Below are 25,596 nucleotides of genomic sequence, written 5' to 3'. Positions count from 1 at the left end.
CCCTCCTCCTCTCCCGGACTGGAAAGCCCTCAGCCAGCAGAGAGGCACTCGCCTCAAACCAGCGCCCCCCAGCGGCAGATTCTGCAGGAAGAAGGACCTGCATTAATTATTGGTAATTGCATTGTTGCTTTGCTTTTTTTCAGCTCCGCAAAATTAATTGAGAGAAGTTGTCACATACAGTATAGTCGCCTGCCCTCTGTCTCGAATGCTCTGGATGACATAAAAAATAAAAGCACATCTATACCTAAGCCACTGCTAAAACTGGTTCCCTACACATGAATGTCAGAAAAATGTTGCGACAGTGATACACTCTATATCAGTAGAACTGAGATGAATATTGCCCAATAATTATTGACCCACTGTTTTACATATTCCAGAATCTTTTAACTTAGTCACTGTCTGTAAACCCCAGATTCACAGGAATTATCTCTATAAAATCATGAGGATGGAACACAGAATTCACTTTATCGCATCAGAGGCCAAGAAAAAAAATCTTTAGATCTTGAATCTTGAATCTTTAGAAGGTTGAGTCTGCTGTGGTGTTTACTGTAGCTGATTCTTTCTGAAAGCCCTTAAGTTAAAGGGAAATGCATTTAGAAAAAGGCTTCCTAAAGTGACAATTAGAGACAGAAAAAAGTCTGTGGCAGCCAAAAAACGTTTTAGCTCATCAACCCTGTTCCTGACAGCTGGCCTCCAGAATTATCAAGACTCAGTGTCACTACTAGACAGCATACTGTCAGCTGATTGACAGCACAGCTGAAATCCTAAATTGTAAAATGCTTTTGACAGGTTTAGATACCATGACAAAATCAGTGGATGTGTCAGAATAGAGAAATTCCAGTATACTTGTATGTGTACCTATACCACACAGAAAAAGGCTAGAAGCTTTTGTTATAAATCTCAAATATCTTCATTAAAAAAGAGAAAAAAAGGTTTTCAGCTTAGATCAGTTTCTTATTGTGAATTTTTCTGATGTAAATAACAGACAGTACTTGTTCAATGCAAATTAATTTATTTCAAAACTTGTATTGATGGCTGTCAATACTCAGCACCTAGTACAAGGCTGTCAGTCTAGCCTTCATTTACAAGACCAAGTAAGAACTACAACATTCACAAAATGTGATGATACTAATTGGAAACTATTATGGGCAGGGATTTATTGGTATGTGTAAAGTAGGAGAGACTGCAGCCTGACTCAACATTTACCTGCAATAAGTGAGGTACGTACTGAGCTGCCAAGTCATGTAAAGCCTGAGGTGAGCATGAGGACTTTGAAAATATCAAGAAAATATCATCATGAAAGTCAATATTATAAACGATCTAATATAAAAATTTAACAAAGTATTTTATATGTTTATATAATTTAAGCACAGGTCTACTGTGCCACCTAGTGGTACAGAAATGAAGTCCCAGTCCAAGATCTTTTTCATTACCCGTGTAATGTACAGTACAGTACACATGAATCAGTTTTCGATGGACTTAGCTGGATAAAGGATTAAAAAAAACAATATTTGCACCACTTTTCTGCATTAATAGATGTTCAGTATTAACAGAAGAATAAAAAGGTGCCTCTGAGCCTAATGGCTTTATTCAACTGCCAATGAAAAATACTTAACTGCCATTTTTCATTTCTAGGGTACCATCTTGTGCTGACAGAGACGAAAGCAACAAAGCATAGTTTCTGAGTCTAGGTTGGTATGAACTGAGTGAAGGAATCTTAAACAGAAATATAAGGGGAAGTGCTATGAAATTAAACTAACACATTTAATTGATATGTTGTCTTAGGCTCAAATAATTCCTGAAGACGCACTACCATAGGGAAACGGCTGACTCACACATAACCTGAGTATTGCTTTAGGAAATCCTTGAGTCAACTTATGCAAAACTATAAAAAGATTTTTTTCTCACAGGGGCAACATTCTGGATCAGTGAGTGAAACAGGCATTGTGTTAGCATGTTCTTACTCCCTTAAGATGAGCAGCTCTTCACTCCTACCACTAGGTGGATACTTACACTGGCAAATTCACTCAGGCATTAAACATCAGGAGCACTGTTCTTTCTGTTATTGCTCCTTAACACCACTGCTGTCCTCGGACCACCCCTGAATCCACAACAAAAAATTCTGACGGTTTGTTTTTCTATTTTGTGCATGTTATGCATGAAAGAAATACTTATCTTTAGCTTAGGTTTAAGAGCACTGGGGCCATGATATGCACGAAGCAGTTCAAAATAAAGAAGGCCAAATTAAGCCCTAGAAAAATGTGAGGGGAGAAATTATGACGCGATTGAGGAATTAAGGTTATCAGACTTGAGATATTAAGACAAAACTCCAAGCTCCAAGTTTCAACATCAGATATACAGCTTTGTCTTCCAAAGCTCAAAGAGTATAGCGGGAAATCAAGCCTAAAATAGAGGCTACAGTGTTGCCCTGTTCAAGAGTTGTCATCATGTCTGCAAACTCTTTACGGCTGCACTTTAATCAAAATGTATGTATGATGGATTTGTCCCTGTTTCTTTTAGTGATCATTCGCATTGGATGATGCAATAAGGCAGACATTTAGGAAGATCAATAACAGAGCATCACTGGATGATCAGTGCAACAGGACAGTATAAACTACTTGCTCAATAACTTTGGCTGACCAGGTGTCATTTAAAAACACTAATTAAAAAGCAGAAAACACTCACCCACATTACTTCTGCCCTTGCCTGTGGTCTATGATTTCACCACAGAGAACACCACTTGTTTAAAATAAAATCTCAAATGAGAGAAAACTTGCTCTACAACTACTATGTAATTCTTGAAATATTTCAATTTTAATTAGATTTGATATCTTTGAACTGTTCAGAATCTCACTGTGTTTTCTGTGCCTTCGACTGACCATCACTATGTGCTCTCAGCAATTTTACTTGCTTAAATAATTGATTAATTAAGTGATAAATTACCTTCCACAAATTTCAATTTTTCAGTTGTCACACAAAAAACTTTTATTTTTATAGTAAGCCCTGAAAAGTGAATGCAGAAACTGAGCAGTAGAGGAGGGAGACATATTATTCTATCAATCTACTGTATTTCTCAGTTCACAAACAGTAGCTCTTGAAATCAGCTGAGACTTTGAACTCTCACCCAACAGTAATACGCTCTGCTCAGGAAATCCTTGTGTGCAGTCTAAAACCCCCATCAGCATCATGAAATATTTACAATTACAAAGTTAGGAATCATTTATGATTTAATGAAAAAGCCCTATTTTTCCATTCATATTTTCAGTATTTACTGTAAAGGAAAGGAATGGTACAATTTTACAAATGCCAAAACTTTATCTAGTCAATACTGTAGTTCAGGAAATGTTAAGAAGACCTATTTGTGTTCTACTACTGTACATCACCCACTGGTATGACTGTTTGAAGACTGTGCTTAAAAGGATGTAGAACAGGTGGTACATTTCAGAAATACATGACCATGTTGCAACAATAAAGAACTGACAAATCCCAGTGCTTTTAAAGACATTATAAAATTGCGCTATCTTACTATAACACAGCTGGACATACAGGTAGTGTGGGTGGAAAAAAATGGCCTTTGTATGATTTATGAACTTCAATTCATAAGAATATAAGAAAAGCTACGAAAGAGTGGAGGCCATTCAGCCCACCTACAGTAGCTTATTTGGTACTTGTAACTAACTGAACCAAGGATGTCACTCAGTCATTCCTTGAAAAAAGCCATGGTATTGGCTCCAACAACATGACTGGGTAGCTTGGGTTGAATTTGTGAAATGCCTTTCAGAATTTGCCTCTCGTAGTCTTCTATATTCTTGACAGCTTCACCTTCGAGTCAGGAATAATGCCAGGGTTTAATGTTCTTTTTTTTTTTTTACTTCAAACTGAAAGTTTGTATAGAACTCAGGCATTTTCAGCTTTGATAAAAAAAAAAAGAAAATGGAACTTGTCATGTCTGAAGTGCACTCTGAAGCAGTGGACAGACCATGATGTCAGCACTACCAGCAAAATGAATCACTAAAGAGCAGCAAAACTCATCTAATGGTAGGATTACTAACACTAATGGAAGATTAAAGACAAGAGTTTATCCACAAACCTCAAAAAAGGGACAACCTTTCCTGAGTAATTAAAAGATTCATTATCCACTGTACTGCATTGTCAAACTTAAGCATCTCAAACACCTTGGACAGCAAAATTCGAAGTTAATTCATCCATGACTTCACTCACTCAATCAATACAGGATATTTGGCATATTTACAGACAATGTCAGCAGGTTTCCTTCTAGATTCCTGTAAATGATCGTCCAAAGCCTGCTAAATGGAAAAAGAAATTCAGACTTATTGCAGTCAGACCCTTTAGTGAAATTGTATCTATTTTTCAATATCTTAAAACATCTCCGTTTTTCTGGTCTGCTTTGCACAAGAACAAAGCACTATCCTATGCCTTGTTCTTGCATGCTACTTTGTGTCAAGCAAACACTGCTAAACTATTTCCATCAGGACAAATAGTAGGTGTTACATTTACAATTACAGATGTGTATCAGGTAGCCTCTCAAGTTGCAAATCACAAAGCCTTGCCTGCCTCCTCCCTTAGCCTCCTGGAACTTTACAAAGTAAAATGTGCTGAACCCTGGACAGCACAGATTGTGGACTTTGTTAAATATTTCCCAGGCCTGTCTGAATGTGAACTGCAGTAGAAACAAGTTGCAAACTGTTCTGGCACAGCTATCTACCTGTCATTACCCACAACGCCTTCAAGTAGTATCAGGGAGGAGGCTGCTGGCTGCAGGTTGCCAGTGTTCTGGGAGAATGTTTCTGTCTTGACCTGATTCAGCCTGATTTAATGAATAGGGGCTGATCAAGATACAGTACATTGTTTAAAGGTGACTCAATTACAGAGAGAGGTGACTCGATTACTCTCAAGGGAGATTCATCTAATTAAGATGGTATCACGTTTCGCAAGGTGATAATTTCCGCATCAACAGGACAACAAAAGAACACATGAATCAACTAGGAAAACAAAAACAAAATAAGGAGACTTGATAAAAAATGCAGAGAGGGGAACAGAAGACAAGATGGTTCAAGGACACAATCACACAACACTGTCTTGAACACAATTAAATGTCCCAAGAACATTTTACAAACACTATATGTGTACGTATAGGAAAGTCCAGAAAATGTTTGTACAAAACTGGATAAGGAACTAATATTAAGAGATACTAAGATTAAGAGATACTAATATTAATATCTTCTCTAATAATAAGAGAAGAACTGAAAATTACATTGGGTTACAAAACAGTGATTATTCACCCTGCTTCAAAACCCATGGCGACTTAAGACATCTGACAATAGCATAATCTCACATTCATATAACAGGTTTGCCTGCTTTTGTAGACCACAAGCAAAGAGTCTGAAAGATTACATAAGGCAGGTGATTAAGAATTTAAATGAAAACATCATATTCCTGGCCATTATTAATAAGTATTTCCCATTTAATTCAAAATTTGAGGTGCCTTATATAAAGTTTATGAGGTGCCAATATAAAGTTCACATAGTCTACCAGAGTTGGACTGACACAAAGTTTGTGGAGCTACTATATTAGCTAATCAAGACATACTTTCTAATAGTAAAATTTGATATATTACAGTGAGCAAATTTCAAATATTTAACTATTTACAATAACATGGATACTAGGATTAACTACAGACACTAAATGCCTTCTTTCTTTTGGACTGTAACCTGACCACAGCAACAACAGTAGGTACAGTAACGGCTCTATAGCTGTCCTGATAAAAACCAACACTGCAGAAGGAAGAGGAACATTACACTTTTGTGCCAACTGAAATAACGCAATGAAACTTACTGCTGTATATGTATAATATCTTGCTACAGTTGGGGAACATACCAATAATACCGTATATTAAAAAAAATTACATCTCTGGAATTCTGGAAGAAGCAGAGTTTACCAGTGTTAACATTAACAAGTCCAGAATAGCGGCCTCAAGTGTGTATGAAAGCGTCCCTTGCCTCAATCAGGATCATACAAGAGGTCAATCATTATGTACAGTATCCACCTGTCTATACAGAATCCACATCAGAGATCCAACTCTGATATGATAAACTATAGTAAATGCATTTCTACCCATCAAAAAGAATTTCCAATATCATTATTTTATCTCAAGAATGGGGAAGGATTCCAAAATGACATTTTAAGATCTGGGTTAGAAGTTGGTGGCGGTATTATATGCAATAGCATTTCTAAATTTTGTAGCTTAAAAAGCAGTGTGTGGTTTTTCCCAAAGACGAACAAGGGGTGGTTCATGTGTCAGAAACTAGTAGGAATTGATTGCTCAAATGTCACTCTTTGCTGTAAAACTGCCTTTATTAAAGTCTACCGATTGCCATTCAAATCTGACATTGTCACAAACATTTTGGTTGATTTGACATGGAATGACCCTAATATACTGTAGCAGCTACCAGTTCGAAGAAACTATAAAATTGAGAAGACTGGTTTGCAGAAAAAGACAGGCAATTCTGGACTAAAATATTTTTTTGGATTATTAAGCCATTATAGTGTTAAACAGGGCTATGAATGTCTTAATTACATCCTTCAACAAATTCTCTTTCCAGAATCTCAGAAGTCAGGCAGCGAATCTGTAATTTAATAACCTACTGATGTGAGTAATGTAATCAGCCTTTCATGGAAGAATGGCTATGCTTTATAGTAAAGCCATGAGGAGTATATGTAACCTGGACTGAAAAGCGAAGCTACTGTACTGTATATACTCTGGAAATAAACCAGTTACACCACAAGTCACACAACAGGGCTGATCACTCAAGAAATGTGTCCATGGAGAAGGCACAGATGCACTAAAGACCTGCTTATCTTAGTGCTTAGCACTGACAAATCTCTTTTTATTACTGTGTTTTGCTTTTCAACACTTATTCAGAAAATCTCAATAATCACATGCTATCATTAAATTTTAATGGGCTGAATTTTGGAATGAAAAGTTTAAAAAAAGAAGGGGGTCTTTTTGCATCTTTTCCAATACACATTTGCCACTGCCATTGTCAAGTACAAAGTATTTTAACAGACCAAAAAGGACTAAAATTGAACTCTAATTGCATGCACTCAACAGAAGGGCACCAGGAAGCTGTACACACGGAGCTACATTCTATTGAAGACACACTGATCTTTTTCCCAGTTTCCAGATAGGAGCTCAAGGGATATTTTTAAAGGCGGATTTAGCTCTTCACTTGAAAAGAGTCAGTAACTGTCCTGAATAAGCTGGTTTAAAATCTTAACAGTCATTTCAACAATCACAGGATTTGTCCTGTGTTTTTCAATGCAATTATATTATTTGGGGGGCTACTCTCTCATTCTGGATAAAAGGAAAAGCTTCATTAACATTTTTCAACAAGCTATAGAAAGTATACACACAAACAGCTCATCTGCAAGAAACCCCCTCAATTCTACTACATCATAATAAATAATTGCTTCATAAAGCTAAGCATGCATAAATGAATTTCTAAAACATGGATGGATTTTATAATGAACATAATTTAAACTGAGTGATATTGACAGCTACAAAATTAACGTCCTCCAAGGAATACATTTATGGGCACAAAACCTAACCAGGCAGCAAACTACATGTCTAGAGCCTAATTAAAAAGGATATTCAATATTTGCATTGCTTTCCTATACCTTTCAGTACTGCTGTAATAGTATGCTAATAAATCTTCTAAGAGTACATCTCTTTTCCCGGTCGTGCTGGGATGCTGAACATTGATAGAAAAATGAGTACAGACACTTAACTGCTTAAACTTTCAGCAGATTGCTTTATGCCTCATCAGTTTCAGAGTTAAATCTTTTCTTTGGAAATTAGCATTCCTGTTGTGTTCTCATGTATACTTCCCAGCTCAAAGTGCACTGTTACTCACACTGAAATGCCCATGCATTTTAGACTACTGAGCTATGAAGTAAGTCACTTGATTGCAATGCAGAAGTCACACACCCCATCAGACAGCAATGAGAGGAATGCGCTGTTGATGGTTCATAAAAGGAGATCTGCTGTGAAGTAAGATTCCCGTTAAGAACAGTTATTAGTCTCATAGTTATCTGGGGAACAGCACTATAACAGCCAACTCAAATATGAACTAGTTTGTGACTGCTGCCACCAGTAAAAAACCAGATCGATGGTACGACAGATGTCACCTGCCTTATGCATCTGTAAAGACAGAGATGAAAATTCAAGTCCCTGAAATTATTGGCTTAAGTGCACCACTGTTCGTGTAAAGTACATTACCTTTTCTCCTTCTCCTTAAACAAGACCTCCCTTTAATGCACACAGTGCTTACTGACCCAGATTATTAAAATAAAACATCCAGACAGCGCCCCGGACATCAGTGCCGTATCTGGGACATGGGGCAAGCAACAGCCCACTGCATCTCCAGCTCAGCCACGGCTGCATACTGCAGCACTGTCACGGCATCACGGCACATTATGATTTTCATCCTTCTCATTCTGTCCAAAAATGCAAAGAAAACTTCCGTGGAAGATGTGCAAAGCACTAAAAACCTCATTTACAGCACATTTTTTTTTAACAAAAGAGAAGACTTCACTTTTTCCCAAGAAATAAATGAATGAGAATTCATGAATTCATGAATGGAACATGCCGCAAAATGAACTACTTGAGTACATCATCAGCGTTTATGTCAAGTGCGACAGAAGAGCATCAAAAAAAAAGAGAGAAGCCAAGGTCAGTTTTGCCAAAATAAGAGCCCGGCAGTAATTTGGGGACTGGAGAAGCCCTGACACCTGCTTGTAAGTCCTTCGAGTAGTTAACGCGCCTAGCTCTTACCTGTACTTCATGCCTGTCTGGTAGGCTACACAGTCCTCCAGCGACAGGCCGTTCATCTTGAGGAAGTCCTCCATGTTCTTGACCTGTGCCGCCGCCCGCACCTCCCTCAGCCTCTGCAGCTCGGCCTGGTCGGTGTGGCGCGGCTGGTTGAGGCCCAGGTCCGAGTGGTAGCGGTTAATGCCGCTGCGCACGCTCTCGCTGTACGACATGGACAGCATTTTGCTGCCGCCGCTGCCGCTGCTGCTGCTGCTCCTCCTGATGCCGCTGCCGGCGCCCGCTGGTTTGGGGATCTGCAGGTTGTCGTGAGGGAGACTCTGTTGACGGCTCAGCCTGCCCCCAGCGTGCCCGCCCCGCACCTCACAGAGGCTGCTCCTGTGCGCAGCAAACATTCCTCTCCCGCCCGCGGCACCAGGTGCCAGCCAGCAGAGAGAGGCAGAGCGAGCGAGCGGGTACCAGGAGAGGGACAAGCGGCCACAGCCATTCCTTTAAATAGCACCCGCTTTGAGAAAAAAAAAAGTTTTCCTGCTCCAGGCAGCAGCAAAAAAAACCATGTGGCCATGCATCATGTAACTAGAGCTCGTCTCTGTCAGATCGCCTCCATCTCTGAGAGACAGGGGCACAATAGCCAAGTTAAAACGATAGGACTCCTCCAGGTGGCTTCAGGTAACCAGTGTGTACTTAAGGTGCAAATCAAAAGACAGCTTAAACCAGACACATGCAAAGAATTAGTCTGTGGTGGCAACAACAAGGGATATCTGCAGCCAGGCATGCAAAGTCATTGTTCTGGGGTTATTTTTATTGCAATTTCAGGAGGGGGTAGAAGGGGAGAGTGGAATGACAAATCTCTTGAGAACTGGCCAGCACCCTATTAGCTTTATTCCTGCTAAAGCTGTCTGTTAACTTGTGATAGTCAAAAAATAGCCCAGCACAGAGAGTACCACAGGCCGCAGAAATTAGGTTTACCATCAGTCCCCGTCTCTGTGTGCGTATACAGAAACCTAAAATGTTGGAAGGTACTTTACATTGCTGAAAAGCAATGCCACAGAGGTTTAAATGAATACCCATCTAGTCCTTAGATAGGCCGGCCAGCACAATGGGACTGGGACATTCACAATACTGAGCTGTTACACTTTTGTACAAAAAATACCTGAACTTCTGGTATATTTGTCGAACACTTTTGATGGAGGAAAAAATATCAATTAATCCACATTTTGGTATTTATTACCGTAGCTTCAAACAGTATGCAGCATTAGTAATAGTCATACGCAATGACCACAAAGCTTGCTACATCAGAGAGGAGCCAAGAATTAACATACACATCAGTGGTGGATCCCAATGGATACTTGTTGGAAAAATCTGATAGAGTGTTGACGTGTGTGTAAAAACTCATGTCAAAAAGCAGTTTTTCACAGATAAAAAAATAAACCTCTTTTGTCATTACTTTTACTTTGTGATCTAATAGTTGAGTTGGGCAATTCAAATGCACAACATGCTTTGCTGAAGTAGGCAACTGTTCCTTAAATCAGTATCAATACTGATCAAGAATGCATAAATAAAATAACTAATGAATCTAGTCATGAAATACGCTACACATTCTGTTTAGAATTAGAATATCATGCCAGCCCTAAAATACAGGTTATTACTGCAAGCATTGCATTTCAAATGTTTGTGTTCAGTAACTTAGGATTCTGAAGTTAATATTGTTTGGAAAAACAATAGCTTACCTAATTGTTGTGCAACAACATTTTAAAAGAGGTATAAAAAATATGAGCACCTGATCTTCTACCTGTCAGAGGAAAATAATTCAATACTCCAGTAGAACAGGGATGATGTCACATTACTTGCCATGGTCCCTCAGGAAAATCAGATAGTGAATTGAAATGAAAATCACCATGACCATGTCTGTATTATTAGTGATATTTTATATTCTGCCACGTTTTATGTTTAATTATACAGCCCTATAACTATTTAGCAGTAGCCAGACAGACACTAATGTCTCTGAATGGGCACCTGTGCAGTCTTGTCAGCCACGCAGTCCCAGGGAGAAGATGGCCATCGCACTCACTTCCAAATCAGGTTTCTTTCAAATGCAGATCGTTTGCATTCGTGTTTGAAACAATAAACTTACTTGATATTTATAATGAAAAGAAATCCTCAGAACATTCAAGTAATGCATTCAAAATGAGATCCAAGTAAGGAAACGGTCAGCTTAATCTTTTTCAATGTAGATCATGACATAAAAAATACTATTCCTTTAACCAAATGTAATTATATATAACTAATGATTCCATTAAAAGCAACTGATTTACCAAGACCAATTGTTAAATGTCCTTTTGACATATAGTACGGTACAGAAAAAGTTTACTGATACTTTTCTTGGGGCAGCTGGCTTTATCTCAGATAGTCTTAACCTCGAAACATAACTCACAACCTATTTTCATGTCCGCGTTTCTCAGCCCCTCTCAGACCACATTGACTTGCACTACAGAAGAATCTGTTCAGTTACAAAGACTGCCCTAATGAACTCCTGAACACCAAAGCAGGAGGACTCGAGCTAGACGGTTCTTATTTCTACTTGAAGCACAGCTCGCATCTTCAGGAAAATAAAAGCCAAACATAGATACAGGGGCTTAAACTTTAGACCGCTATGTAAATGAAAGATTAAAATAAAGTATGATGATCTGAAAACATTGATAAAGCACAACTATTTCTTCAAAAATTCCTAAATGCAAACTTATACCATGTCGGCTTTTAGATGCCCTTCTATTCCTCCAAAGCCTAGACCACAGCCCTGCAGATCCAGAGAGAAGAAGAGGGAATCGATACAGGCATCATCCTCCATGCACTGGCAAGGCAACTTTTACCATCAAACACAGGTTAACCTCATCAACTCTGTAATTACAGAGCAAACTTACCCGGTTTCTTTGGGGTCGGCTCATGAAAGAGGAATTTTTGTCACGCTGCTCTTATAAAAACCTACTGCGGTCAGCAATGCAGGACTACCTTTTTTTTTTCCCAAAAGGGAGTGTCTAACAGAGAAGCGTCAACATCAATTAGCGAATGAAAGATGGGCTCCCAATAGATTTCCATGAAGGAAGTGCATTTAGACCTACAGGGGTGCTAGCATGTTTTGTAAACCACAGCAAATAATATCAGCTAAATTATTCACGAGCGCTTTCACACTAAAAGCTTGCAATTGCTGTCCATTGGAAAGAATACTTACGGGCATTTCAACCAGTATTACGGACCATGTCTGAGGACCTAAGTATTGTACATGTGCACACACACCACTCATATGTGTCATAAGGGATTTGTACTTGCATTTAAACCTAGGACATTAGGACTAATGGACTCCTCCAAGCTTTTACCAGCTCTGCTGCTCAAACTTAACACAAACTATTATCTATCAGGAAACTAACCACTAGCACTGCTGCATGCTCAATTTGCACAGAGACATAGATACACCCCTCCTTACAACTGTTTAACAGAACCTACTTCCGGCCTTGCAAGCCATGAATGAAAATCAGAACAGCACAAACATACTGTGCTAACTAAAATGTCCATATCTACTACTAAAATTGCTATTCCTGCTATTAAAACTACCAAATACTGTACTACTGTCCTGTGTTTGCATGAATTGCACACCTCTGACTCATATGCTGGCAGGCATTAAGAATCCTATCTGCTGGCTCCTAAAACAGCAAACAGAACTTGTTCACTGTTTACAATGCGTGGCCAGTCTCCTGCCCCACCACCAGAGGTCCATATCCTTGTCATCTCTGTGCCAAGAAGGACTGCTGTTCAGTCCCAGTGCAGTAGAACAGCATGTTTATAGTCAGCAACATAGCCATGAACAGCTTTATTTGCCCCAGGGGTAATTCAGTGAGCAGCCCTAAGCCTTGAGGCCAGAAGATGTCTTGCAATGAACTCCAGCTTTCTACTTTCTATTCCTTGGCAAAACAGCATGTCACTATCAAAGTAAAAGATAATCATCTATGTAGTGTATATTAAATAAATGAATGATTATTTTAAAAAATAAACACATAAAAACAGTATTATGTATATGTTCATGCATTTGATAAAACAATTTTTATTTAATCTATTAAAAATGCAATAAAAATACAGGCAAAATGGCAGAGGATGGAGCTATTTGTGATTGGCTAATTATCTTCAATTTTAAGGTTTGAGTGTTCAAAGATATGCCCAATCTATGTTTATGGCACAAAAGCCAGTTACACTCACATTGTCAATAAATATGTCAGACAGCAAGAGCGCAAGAGAAGGAAGCCTGCTTTGCAACATTTAACCCTTTATCAACAGCAATTAACATTAACATCCACACAGCTGTGGCTCAGATAGCATGATAGCACTGCCTTAAGAGACATAACATTATTACAAGAGGGATCCTGCACACAGCACTTTGCAGAGGACCAGTCCAATGCAACACTCAAGCCCCTGTCTTTGGCTCAACATAACTGGAGCCTTAATAGGGCAGGTGTGTAATCATTTGACTACAACAGAATAATCCATTTCCTCCAAGAGGAATACCTTACAGGCAGAGGTTCACATCAGGACATTATCAGTCCTCAGAAACAAAAATATACAGACCTTTAGGGCATATACAAAAAGTCTGGGGTGCGACTGTTACAGGAATGGGTTTGTAATAAAAGAACAGTAAAGTGCAAAAAGCAACAAGAGCTTCTCATAAACAGTATCATCTATTTTCCATGATGCCTCAAGCTCAGGAGAGACAAACAAGAATCTAGTAAGGAGATAAAGAAACAGACCAACTCACGCAATGTATTACCCTACACCCGCCTAACACTGCTGCTACATCATTTGCATTTTGTTAATTAATAACTTTTTTAATTAATTTCTGCTGTCTATATACTGATAAGTGTCATATTTATTAGATACTGATAACCAAAATTACATTAATTGTTCATTTTGAGATTTTCCACAAGTATACAGATTGAAATCTATGACGTGTCATAATATGGATGAAATCCATATTAAAAGCCCGGAGATGTACTTGCCATTAGAAAACCGACCTGATACCAAGATATTAATCCATTTTCAAAATCCGCAATGCAGACTGACTACAATTCCCATTCTTAACAGCTCTTTAGAAATATAGACACAAATACCCGTTTTTATTTTTCTGTCTGCCGTAATAACTAAACCAATTCAGTATTAATGAATCACTCATAAAAAGTCAATTTCCTTTCTTTAACGAGTAGTAAATGTAGTAATATCCTTGCATGAGGTATACATTAATTAAAACTGAACACTTTAGACTGGTAGCTGCACGGCATGTATTTGGTTGGTATACACAATTATTTATTTAAAAAAAAGATTCAACAGTAAATCAAAATCCATTGAGTCATTAATCCGACATTAGTCTCTTTCTTTTGTTAAACTACACAGATTTGTGCATTGCTGCACATTCGCTTTTGTTTCCTGGGTCCTGTTGTTGCCATTACAAAGCCCGTGTTGCAGAAACAACTGCTGAAATTCAAAGTCCGAGGCAAGGAGTGAGATCCACACTGCACAGGCTTGAGCCCCAGTGACGTCACTTCGACCCCCCACCACAGCGCAACACACTCCTCAGTGTAGATTACAGGACGCGCCCGCTCAGCTGAGCAACCAATGAGACAATTACACTGACATGCAAGTGGAAACAACTGCAGAGAATCACCTGGTCAACAATTACAAAATCCACAAGAAGTATATTTGCTTCCACTAAATCCATCTTTAATGGCTTCCCTTTAGAATAAAACTGCAATTAATATCACACAAATATAACACAAAACAATAAAATAATAGCATTTAGATGACAGAAAAACCATAATCACCATAATTCACTTCTGTCAATTTTGTTGCAACAGTAATTGGAAAAAACAGTTCCATTATCCTCCTAATCCCACATTTAAAAGCAGTCTGACCCAGAGAGGCATGTAATCAATATTTTCTCTTGAACCCTGATGGGAAACCAGCTGCTTTGCGCTTAGAAAGGGAAAATGTTGAAAGGTAAAATAAAAATTCAATATAACGTTCATTACATTAGTTTGACACTGTCAGGGTTTTTAGAACTGTATCAGCAAAAACTGGCTTTTTCTCAGAAGACAAATACACAATCCTTTTTCAGAACTGGCACAAACACCCCTCTTAGAGCCCGTCTCGGGCAGGACTGCTGAATGCAGAATATTATATGGAGGGGCATCAACTTGAAACATCTTTCTCATTCTTTTCTCCCAGTTTTAAATTCAAAGTATATATTCACAGCAATTCATTCAACAGTCTTCATTACATTAAAATGTAAAATTTGGCCATGACTATATCACTCTAATAAACATAGGTTATTGCTTCATTAGGATAATGCACAGGAACCTTGAAAATAATTTGCTTTACCACACGCAGAATATTAAGTAGAATATCCAAACTGATATACATAAACACTTACTCCTTATGTGTCTCAAGCTGAGCAGTTAATTTGAGCACTTATTAAGTACCTAGGCATCTATGGAACAAAATAAAACACTTTTGTTTTCTTCACAGAACCACAGAAAACAGAAATATACATACAGGAAAACACCAAGAAACGTGCAAAAGGTCTGGTTTACATTTTGTCCTGTCTACATGAGTTAGCAAAAAAAATGTATCTGGGATAATTATGATGCAGACATCAGCTTCTCCCAGCAATGACTTGGGAAATAAGTGTTTTGTATTACCTTCATACATGTGTACCTTTCATAATGACACCAAACTACATACTAAAGAGGGATGGTGCTTCAAAGGGCCTGCTTAGAACTCAGTTGGTCTTTGTCTTTGTCTACAGAGGCCTTTTGTTTAGGCATATCCACAGGAAAAATACAATTTAATAAAGAAAAAGAAAAATAAATTACAGTGCAACTGTATTCTCCCTGGACAACTGTTTATGTCAGGTGTTAAAAATACAAACCACATTCAGTTTTTAAATGCAAAAAACAATACTTTGGTCCAGACTCAAATGTCAACGCACAGAGCACTGAAGACAGCAGTTTCACATCATCTCCAGGTTTCAAACTTCTGGTGTGAAACAGCCCTGCCTGTGAGTACAATGCATACAGTACAGCATGTAAACAGAAATATCCCCATGACAACAGGCTTAGACAATGCTTTCCTCCTGTCTGTCCATTAGAAATACTGTATACTCACTGCCTGACCGCAGCACAGAACCGTGTGCTCCAAGGCTCTGCAGGAGCCGCTGTGAACAGAGTTGTATGCTTGTTTCTTCAAGGGAGGTTGTCGCCAGGCCAGGCTGCAACTGCATGTGTGTGCTGCAGCACATACAGAGCCATAGGGCCACACACTGACTTCACACAAACCAGCATCAAGTCACCACCAACAGCACAATAAACATACTGCAGCACAGGAGTCCTCATCCAGAAACTCTTCCCAGTACTCTTTCCATGCCTGGCAGCTTTCATTTAGTGGCACCCCATATGTGTAAGTCTGTGAGCTTCCCAAGGGCCTAGCAGACAACATATTAAATAGTCTCTAATACGGCAAAAAGATCTTTTAATACAGGTCTTTAAGATCTCTGTTGCCAAAGCCAGTCCACAAACTGGGACACTTCACTAGAATAGTTGTAGGATTAGTAAGGGCATTACTCCTCCCAAAAAAATATAATGTTAACAAATACAGTTAGCAAAACCAAGTCAGGAAGCAGGCTGTGCTGACACATCTTTCTCACAGCTCTGAACTTCCATGCAGCTCCTGCTATTCTGCAGATTCTGCAGCTTTTTCCCCGATTGTGATATCCATATCTATGGATAGACAAGGAAAGACCAGGGCACAGCATGCATCTGTGTCCACATCTGAACCTGCGTGAGAGCTAACAGAAAGCAAAGCAGTACCTGTAGAACTGCAGCTGCCGTTTGGGGCTCCCATATCGAGCACTGCGGCCAGCAGGAGAGAAGAGAAAAGGAAAGAGCTTAGTTTACCGCAGCAAGGGAGGAAACAAGCAGTTAGCACACACTGAGCACAGCGCACAGCACACAGAGTCACCTCTGTAATGGAAAATGCAAATTAGGATGCTTTTCGATATCAGACCACATTCAAGGGCTTCTTTACATTTGCAAGCATGTTTCAGAGTGGAATTAAAAAGCTGATTTTGTCTTTTTTGGATCAGTAAAGCTGGTTTAACAGACAAATGTTTTCTGTAATTCCTTCTGAAGGTTTGTTAGTATTGCTGATTCACCGCCTCACCTCGAATGGAACGAGGAGAAAGGTGAAAAGAAGATTTATGTCACCACCTTGTGGTCGATGACATAACAGCAGAGACAGGTGGCAGCTCTGAAGACAAAGTAGTAGGGATTTTTGACTGATACAATGAAGGTATTTTAATGTAAAGAACACTTTAAAGTATTATATTGAATATTAGATGATGGTATTAAATTACAGGAACAGAAGTTATATATACAGTAGAAGCATTAAAACACTCATATTAGGGCATGCCTAAGTGTTTTAGTTACATAAGCTATAGACTTATATCAGCACTAAAACCACACAAGTGGCTGGAACACACCAATTCTTAAGTGTGGTTTACCATGATGGTCTCCTGTCAGCAGTGAATTGGGTTTGCTTTTATATTATACCTTTATAATTACTGAAACATTCTCTATTTAAAATAAAGCATTTATTTAAAGAGGTCAAAGACACAAAGAATGTTTAACAAGAGGTTTCGACTGGACCAAGTGAAATACAGCATTTTTTTTTTTTATCTTGAGTACTTGACAGGACTTTGGGAGTGTGCCAGAGAAGAAGCCACTGGTGAACATCTCTTAATATTGCCTCTGAAGAGCAGAAACAAACGTCCAAGACAGGGGCTATCACCTACCTTACTGCAGAGGTCAAACCTAAGCATGCATCCTACAGATCTGGATTCATTCCCAGTTTTCGAATTCCCTTTGATCTCTCCATCATTTGGAAGTTTCAAACCTTATCCTGTCCTCAACATTACAACCCTCACATACAGGAGGAAGAACGACAGTCAGTGAGAGTCCTCCTCTCTCGATATGACCAAACTACAGGCACCAAACCACAGGGACGTGATTCAGAGCCCTGTCTTCAGTGGTCTCAGTTTTATAGCCAGGAACACTGCTGTGTATTGTAAGTCCCTGTCTGTCTTCATCGAAAACAAACTGCCTAGTGCAACCAGGACTGGAAAAGTATCGTAAAACTATAACTCTTTCTGCCCTTTTCGTCACTCTGAGAACAAAGACACCAACTTTCTGATTCTGCGAAACCAAGGGATACCCTCAGGCACTGATCCCACATGAAAAGGGTGCAGTTAGAAAAAAACTGACAGGACAATTTCTTAAAATACATGTTTTAAGAAGTTTTAAGAATATTTTCCATGCACACTTTGAAATCAGAAATATCTCTAATTTTATTCCAGGCAATACAGAACACACTTGTGTAATACGCTCTGGGAATAGGAATCATGAAGTGTGCAGCAGTTTAATGATTGGGTGGTTCTCTGGGGGCCCAATAAAAAAAAGGATCTCCATTTCAGTGTGTAAATTCTATACTCTTACACAGCAGATTAAGCAACATTTATAGTATATCTTTTGACCTGAAATGTGGCTTCAAATGCTGGAAATGCTTTACTGAAACACTCATCTCACACCCTTAACTCCTTCATAAAAGCTGCACAATGTGAAAACAACGTGCACAAAAACCTTATTACTGTTACTGAGCTGCATCATTTCCACCTAACTTCTCTCTAGCTGGAGTCCTTAGATTTCAGCTCAAACTGTTTCGTTATGTACTGCGATGAGCAAAGGATTAAATGATGGAAAGGATTAGGCATGTTGTCATATCATGATGTGTAGTGCTTATAAAAGAGTTATGATAGTTTTTTTTTTTATTCAATTAAAATGTTACTATTACCATAAACATGATTTTTTAAAGATGTCCTCCAGCTGCTAAACGCTGAAGACCCCTATACACAGAGTGGCAGAAATGTCCTGAAGAACAAACTCAAAGGAAACACGTTTGTTGGACGCTCCTGTCCTCTTGTTGGCAGGTGGCAGTAGGCAGACAGCATGTGCATGAGTGTGAACACAGACCATGGGAAAACACTGACCTGTAGATCATGCCTGGGGAGCCAGTCTGTCGTAGTGAGAGGCGAGCGGGCGAGTCAGTGGTTGATTCGGGATACATGGAGCTGCAGCAGTTGTGGTATGGACAGCCTGCAGTCGGGTCTCTCTCTCACCTTGCAGGGCCTCTGTCGGGGTTAAAGGACAACGGTCATTTTTTCCCCACCTACTGCCATCTGTCTCATGACCTCCCCTTCATATAGTATTCCCCTATAGTATTCCTCACCATATAGAGTTCAGACAGTCTCAATTCCTAATCAGAAAAAAACCACAACAAAAAAGGCAAGGAGACATTAATGAATCGAGAAACTGATTTGTTACTATCGATCATTTATAAATCTTGTTTTTGATTTTTTAGCAATTGCAGTAGATTTATTAAAGTAGCAAGGCAACAGGTACTCTCAAAAAGCAAAGAAGCATTCCTGCACCATAACTTCTTTTTTTTTCTTCTTACTTTTGGATGAAACTGATAAAGGTTTAAAACACAACATTCTTAAGAAGAGGTTAGGTAGGAGGTAGGAAATCAGATGTCAAAGAAATTATTTGAATTACACACTTCCTCCATCATGCACCTTCCAGGAAATCCCATCTGATATGTAATTGGGTTTACAGGATATTCCCCTACGTTTATAAAATAAATTCCTCATCTCCAGGTTAGTGATCTCTTTTGTTCCACCCATAACCCATGATTCTTCATTCTGTTCAACGTGGTTGTCCTTATCCTCTCCCACTAACTTCCATTACTCTGTCTTAACTAATGGAGAAGAAACATAAATAATGTACTTGGAGAACAAGCCTGTTCTTTGCGTCTGTCTAATCAGCAACATTGCTTGTACAGTTAGTGTTCTCCTGCAGCAGGTAGAGCCTTCAGTGTACCTGCAGTCTGTACCAGCACACTGCTCAGTACAGCAGCAACCAGGAAACTGCTCTAGCAGTGAAGCTTTTATCACTCTTTGACTTGTAAATGGAAATTAATGGAGTAAAACAGCCTATATGCCACTTAAAAGCCTACAGCCTTAGATAATAGCCTAAGATATTACTTCACTAGAAAGCACATTGAATTAACTACAGTGAAAAAGATATACAATAAAATAAAGTAATACATAGACTCTGTATATATAAATCATGTACTACACACACATAAGTGTATAAATATTTGTTTGACCTTTCATGTGGTATTAAGTAACTAAAAAAGACACATCTAGATGTTCAGACTTTTAACTATACCGTTATGAAGCATCAAAGATGAAAAGCACTTCAATTGACAGAAAATAGAACAATTTTTGTTATTTGTTGCATTTACCAATAGATGGTGCAATTCTACAGTGTTTTAAAACCATACTGTTAATGCCTATCGACTATTAGTGTCTTGTTATGATTAATTCAAAGTCTGTTCTAAGAGTGGTGTATGTATTGTAATTGTGCTTTTCGGAATGAATTCCTGGAGATTTCAGGGTATATTTCCTGAACAAACAGCACGCTGTGCCTCTGGTGATCTTACTGAAGTGTTACATTTCTATAGAAGGATCAATGCCAATGAGGAGGTGAGAGCACTCAAGCCCTTTCTCAGAGTTTGAGTAGCCTTCTAGCCAGCAAGGTATCAGTTGTCAGATCTACATTATGACATGGCCGACAGGAAGCCCTGGTGTATTAAGAACCCTGCTATCACATTCTCTGCAGCAGCAATGCAGTCTGCTTCCCTGCAGTTGTTCTGCATCACTGATTTCTACGACAACGTATGGAAAGCATAAGAAAATCATTTCAATAAATCATCTCATAACACACTGAACCACTCCCAGGACACAGCTGAGGTGCAGGCATATGCAAAAAGAAGGAAAAGAGGAAAAGCCGACTGAAGGTTTTGGACGTATTTGTTTTTTTAGCAAGTCTTTTTCTTATTTTTTTAAATGCCAAACCCACAGAGGAGGAAAGCACAGACGCAATTAGAGAACAAAACAGACCACATACACATTATCCAGAGATACACAATGTACAGTACATTATGTTAACTAGTCAAACAACAAAGGTAAATGAAAGAATGGGGTTGAAATATAGTTCTACAAGAAAAATGAAACATGACGTCATGCTTTATCAACAGCTGTGTCCCAAGCTTGCAGCGCAGTGATAGAAGCTGAATGCAGTTGAGCTGTGGACCTTTGCAAGAGCAAAATATCCATGAAAATATCCAGTCCAAACACAAGAAAAAGAAACAGCAACCTCTATCCAGTAGTCTTCTTCTCTGCAGTCATAGCTTGAAAGAAAACTGTCCTCTCTTGACTTTGAGTCTCGCTTTGCCCTTGCATGGTGCATTTAAACACAGCACGTATCCTCAATTAATTATTGAAAGATAATTTGCATGTACAGCTGGAATTACAAAAGAAGATTGACTCCAAATATGTTTGAAACGAAAAGAAGCTGATTTAGTATACAAAATGAGGGTAGTGAAATAATCTGATAAGAACCACTGAGCTAGTGACATCATTCCTATGTAGAGCACAAAACAAGACACAAAGGCGTAGCACAAAAGAAATAATTACAGACGAGCACAGATAGAATACGTGACACCCTTGTCATGGCGTCTGTCTAAGGCTGCTTTTAAGAATTAATGGAGTTCATATTCCTGTACATACAGTATATATTTACAGCAGGGAAATAAGGGACACAGTACAAGGACCCTTTTACATTTTTCCAAGCTACAGGCATTTAGATAAGAAAAACATATTTGTAAGAAATTTAAGACACCTGAAACACCTGAAACATCCAATGCCCAGCGCTGGTTTATACAATAACTCATAACCCCCAAAGAACCCCCAAAGTGAACAAAATAATACTGCAACAACTGTCCTTTCTGCAATTCAGTCACTAATTCGTTCAATTAAAATATATGAACTCTCGCACTCATAGCTATATCTATATCTGGACTTGCTAAATCTGCCAGAAATCAGGCAAAAATTGAGGAAAGAAATTGATTTTTTAGGTATTTTGCAACACTACTTGAAGCATCACGTATTTGTGCTGTGGAATGTCCTCCGTGATCTTTACTCCATGAGGCCATATTCCTACAGGATACGTTTTTTTTTTGTGATGGGGTGGTCTGGGAAGGACAAAAACTAGATGGTGCCATCTCTCTAGTGGACCACAATGGCCATCCTTCACTACACAAAGACTATTCAGTCAGCTTAGAAAAATTCTAAATAAAACAATGTTACACAACCCCAAAATTCATAAATTGCTTGAGCTCAACAATATTTATGTGCTGCCTGCAGCACACCATGTAACCTCCCAGCTCTCTGCAGGAAAAAAAATGTGATATTGGTTTTACAGTCCTCTAGACTGCCCTGGAGTGTTTCCACAATCATGCACTGGAAAAGAGGGATACAGATTTCAGCCAAGAGTTATGTTCTAATTCTACATTCTCTTCTGAATATTCAGTACATGACATTCCAGTATTTTAGTGACATTTTTCCCAAATTGATCAAAATTCCAACAGTTCCTGCTGTAAGATAAGAGAAATCTCTTTCAAAGACGCAGTTTCCAGTTGCCAGTTAAGCTACTGAATTGAATTCTGCACAGCCCTGCAAATAGATCCAAGACAAGACACAAGAGGGCAGAGGTTGAGGTCAAGACCATTTTCACTGTGACTGCCAGTGTGCAAAAGCTCACTGCTGTAAAGTCACCTTCAATGAGATGTAGGGTAACTAACTGATTATTACCATTTATTAATTAACATTAATGTTACAGGGTAACTGATTATTAGCATTTGTTAATTAACATTAATGTTACAGATGTTCTTATTAGTATCATCAGTATTCTTTATTACAGTAAATATCTGTCAACATTACCCCAGTTTACTGTACAGTAAGAACTTCAATGGTGGTACTGTACAACATTTTATCCCCAGACAAACATCTAACATGCGTTGATGTCCTCTAATCAAACATACTGACACAAACACTGTTCAACAGCAATGCTGAATACACAACCACATACATGGATAAACAGAATCTCCAGCACCCAGACAAACACACACTGATCCGTGCATATGTTCACCGTCTGCAGCCAAACTGCAACACATGCAGCTGCAGAAACACCAACAGACACGCTGTGAATGAAAACATGGTCCTGGAACTCAAAACTTTCTTTGCATGTAACTAACAATTACAACACTGTCCAAGTTTTAAACCATTAGTTTAAGCATCAATGTACACCTCTTTAACACCATATTAGATTGTATTAGGATGGCTTTTACACTGTTAACTTGTGGTTTTATTTATTGTTGTCTTTGCCTATCTGTACACAGGTTTAACAAATGCAATTAAGAATTCCAATGTACTAATGGCAAATAAACTTTGAACTTCAAATCTGAATAGTTCACTGTGCTAGAGATCAGACCCATCTAAAGAGAGTTAAAGATCTGCTATTCGTAAATAAAGTCAGAGCAGGAAGTCACAGACAGGGCAGTTTCATCTTTACCAGGGCTCATCAACATGACATCAGCAGTGAAATGTGTATATACAGATCTAAAGATGACAAGACTATAGATCTGTATATAAATGTTAATAACATTTATTCAAAACATTACTTTTCAACTTGGGATATTATATATTATAAAAGGCAAAAACTGATGATATGACCCGAGCCACATGTTGTTGTTTTTTAGATCAGTACTATTTGTTTATAAAGTACTGGCTTTAATTTTGAAGACTTGTTTCAGTTCAATGAAAAGTTGTTGGACTATATATTTGGTTTTGGGATTCCAATCTGACACTTAGCAAGCGCATGGTAACTTCAGCAGCCACAGGAACGAGGCTCCATGCTGCATTGTTCTTGAAAACATATTGTCAGCAGGTGGCAGCAGGTGCTCATTTTTACAGTATTCTCTGAGGTACCACAATGCATCAATACTGTAGCCTACATATTCCCCAATAAACTGCAGGGGATCTACCTTGAGAGTAGGTATTCTAAGTTTTAAGAAGTTCTAAGCATAACAAGCACTCAACGCGTCACTTACAGAACTGCTAAACCCAAACCACTCCGGGGGTGTAAGAAAGAGTAGATTTCATCAAGAATATGCAGTGCTTTACACCAGTGGTATTTATGTTTTCCAATAAAAAAGTAAAATTTCAATAATGCCCTACTGGTCAGACCCTCAAAGATATACTTACAATTTTCACTAGTTCTTTAAATGAATTTACCAGAGAAAAGGGGGTTTCTGCTTTACAGAAATAAAACAGAATTCCAAGCTATACAAGCCCTCTTCCTACGACAAATAGCTTGATCAGATCCTTGGGATCAATACGTTGCTAATAATCAGGCCAGGTGGGCCAAATGGATTCCTCTTATTTGTAGCCTTTCATATGTTCTTATGTCTTCTGTCTAGGTATGCCTGAAGAATGGGTCTGTGCGTGTGTGCGTGTGTGCGTGTGTGCGTGTGTGCGTGTGTGCGTGTGTGCAGTTATGCTCCAGGAATTAAGTTGAGTGGAATTTTCCTGTCGGAGAAGTAGCACTGTGGGGGGGTGGAGGTCACTTTGCAAAAGATGAGAAATACAATACAGCCTTTCCAGTGTTATAAAATGTTGATGAAAAAATAAACGAAGCCTCAAAATTTTGTTCATTGCTTCTTTCAAGGTGGGAGCTGTTTATCAGCCGCATACCTGCTGCTGCAGCGCCAGGTCCGCACAGCCAACTGAAAATTTCAATTGGCAACTTTGCTACATACTTAAGGCAAACACTGACAAATGGTCTGCAGTGATATAGCGAGGAGGATGGAGCAAGCCTATCTGGGTCCTCCAGGTGTTGCAGAATTCTGTATTGCTGCCTGTCACTTGCACACCTTGACTCACTGATTTTCAATGTCCTAGATTCATGCTAATGACTGCTGCACAGGATTTACTGGCATAAGCAAAGCTCTGAACACTGAAACAATCACTGTACCTAACTAGACCCTTGGACAAGGATATTAGGTCTTAACAGTCTTAACATATTCAATTTCTTCTACCCTGCACCAGTTCTACAGCCCCATGCAGTATTTATAAAGCATGTCACATCACTTATAACCTCAAACAGTTTCTCAACAATGTCCATTAGTAAAATTACATCAATTGTGAAAGAACAAGAGTCCCCTCTATTGGAAGTAAAAATGTGGCACCCAGTCTGTCACTGCTAGAAAGATTGCTTAGATTTTATGACGATATATTTGTAGATAGTTATGATTTGAGCACAAGATCTTTATTCTGGTTTTCCTTTGTGTTAAGAGAACAGAAAGCAAAAGCCATCCCCCAGATGGGATACCAGTCCATTACAGAGCCTAACCCCAGCAAATGCTGGTCTTCATTCGTACAGCTGGATGGACTAGAGCAATCAGAGCAAAGCACCTCACTCAAGCTCAGTCAAGCTACAATAGCAAATCTGCAGTGGAGACTTGAACCCATAACCCAACAGAGTCTAAAGACTTACCCACTACACTGCGCTGCCTCACTGAGGTCACACACAAAGACAAAATGAATTTGGCGACTTTACAAAATGCCATTTGCAAGTAAAAGACGAGAAAGTAAATATCTTTCACTAAACTCCTGTTTTGAGGACACATTTGTCAGA

General features: G+C 38.8%; 1 protein-coding gene across 7 annotated transcripts in view; it reads right to left on the bottom strand.

The window, feature by feature from the left end:
• Nucleotides 1–25,596, bottom strand: part of kcnab2a (potassium voltage-gated channel subfamily A regulatory beta subunit 2a) — a 153,098-nt gene that overhangs the window by 83,282 nt on the left and 44,220 nt on the right. For 3 of the 7 annotated variants that reach the window (XM_069184009.1, XM_069184008.1, XM_069184011.1), the window contains 2 exons: nucleotides 18,987–19,127; nucleotides 16,753–16,794 (listed from right to left, as the gene is read on the bottom strand). In XM_069184009.1, coding sequence (XP_069040110.1) covers nucleotides 16,753–16,794; nucleotides 18,987–19,063 — 119 coding nt within the window. In that variant the 5' untranslated portion in view covers nucleotides 19,064–19,127. Of the gene's footprint in view, nucleotides 1–8,854; nucleotides 9,259–16,752; nucleotides 16,795–18,986; nucleotides 19,128–25,596 lie in introns of those variants that run through there. The other 4 variants (XR_011183669.1, XR_011183670.1, XM_069184006.1 and 1 more) reach the window with 2 other exon arrangements.

Source organism: Lepisosteus oculatus, chromosome 25 (genome assembly GCF_040954835.1).
Source record: "Lepisosteus oculatus isolate fLepOcu1 chromosome 25, fLepOcu1.hap2, whole genome shotgun sequence".
Lineage (NCBI taxonomy): Eukaryota > Metazoa > Chordata > Actinopteri > Semionotiformes > Lepisosteidae > Lepisosteus > Lepisosteus oculatus.
The sequence above is the reverse complement of the archived record's forward strand: the minus strand, read 5'-3'. Positions and strand labels throughout refer to the sequence as shown.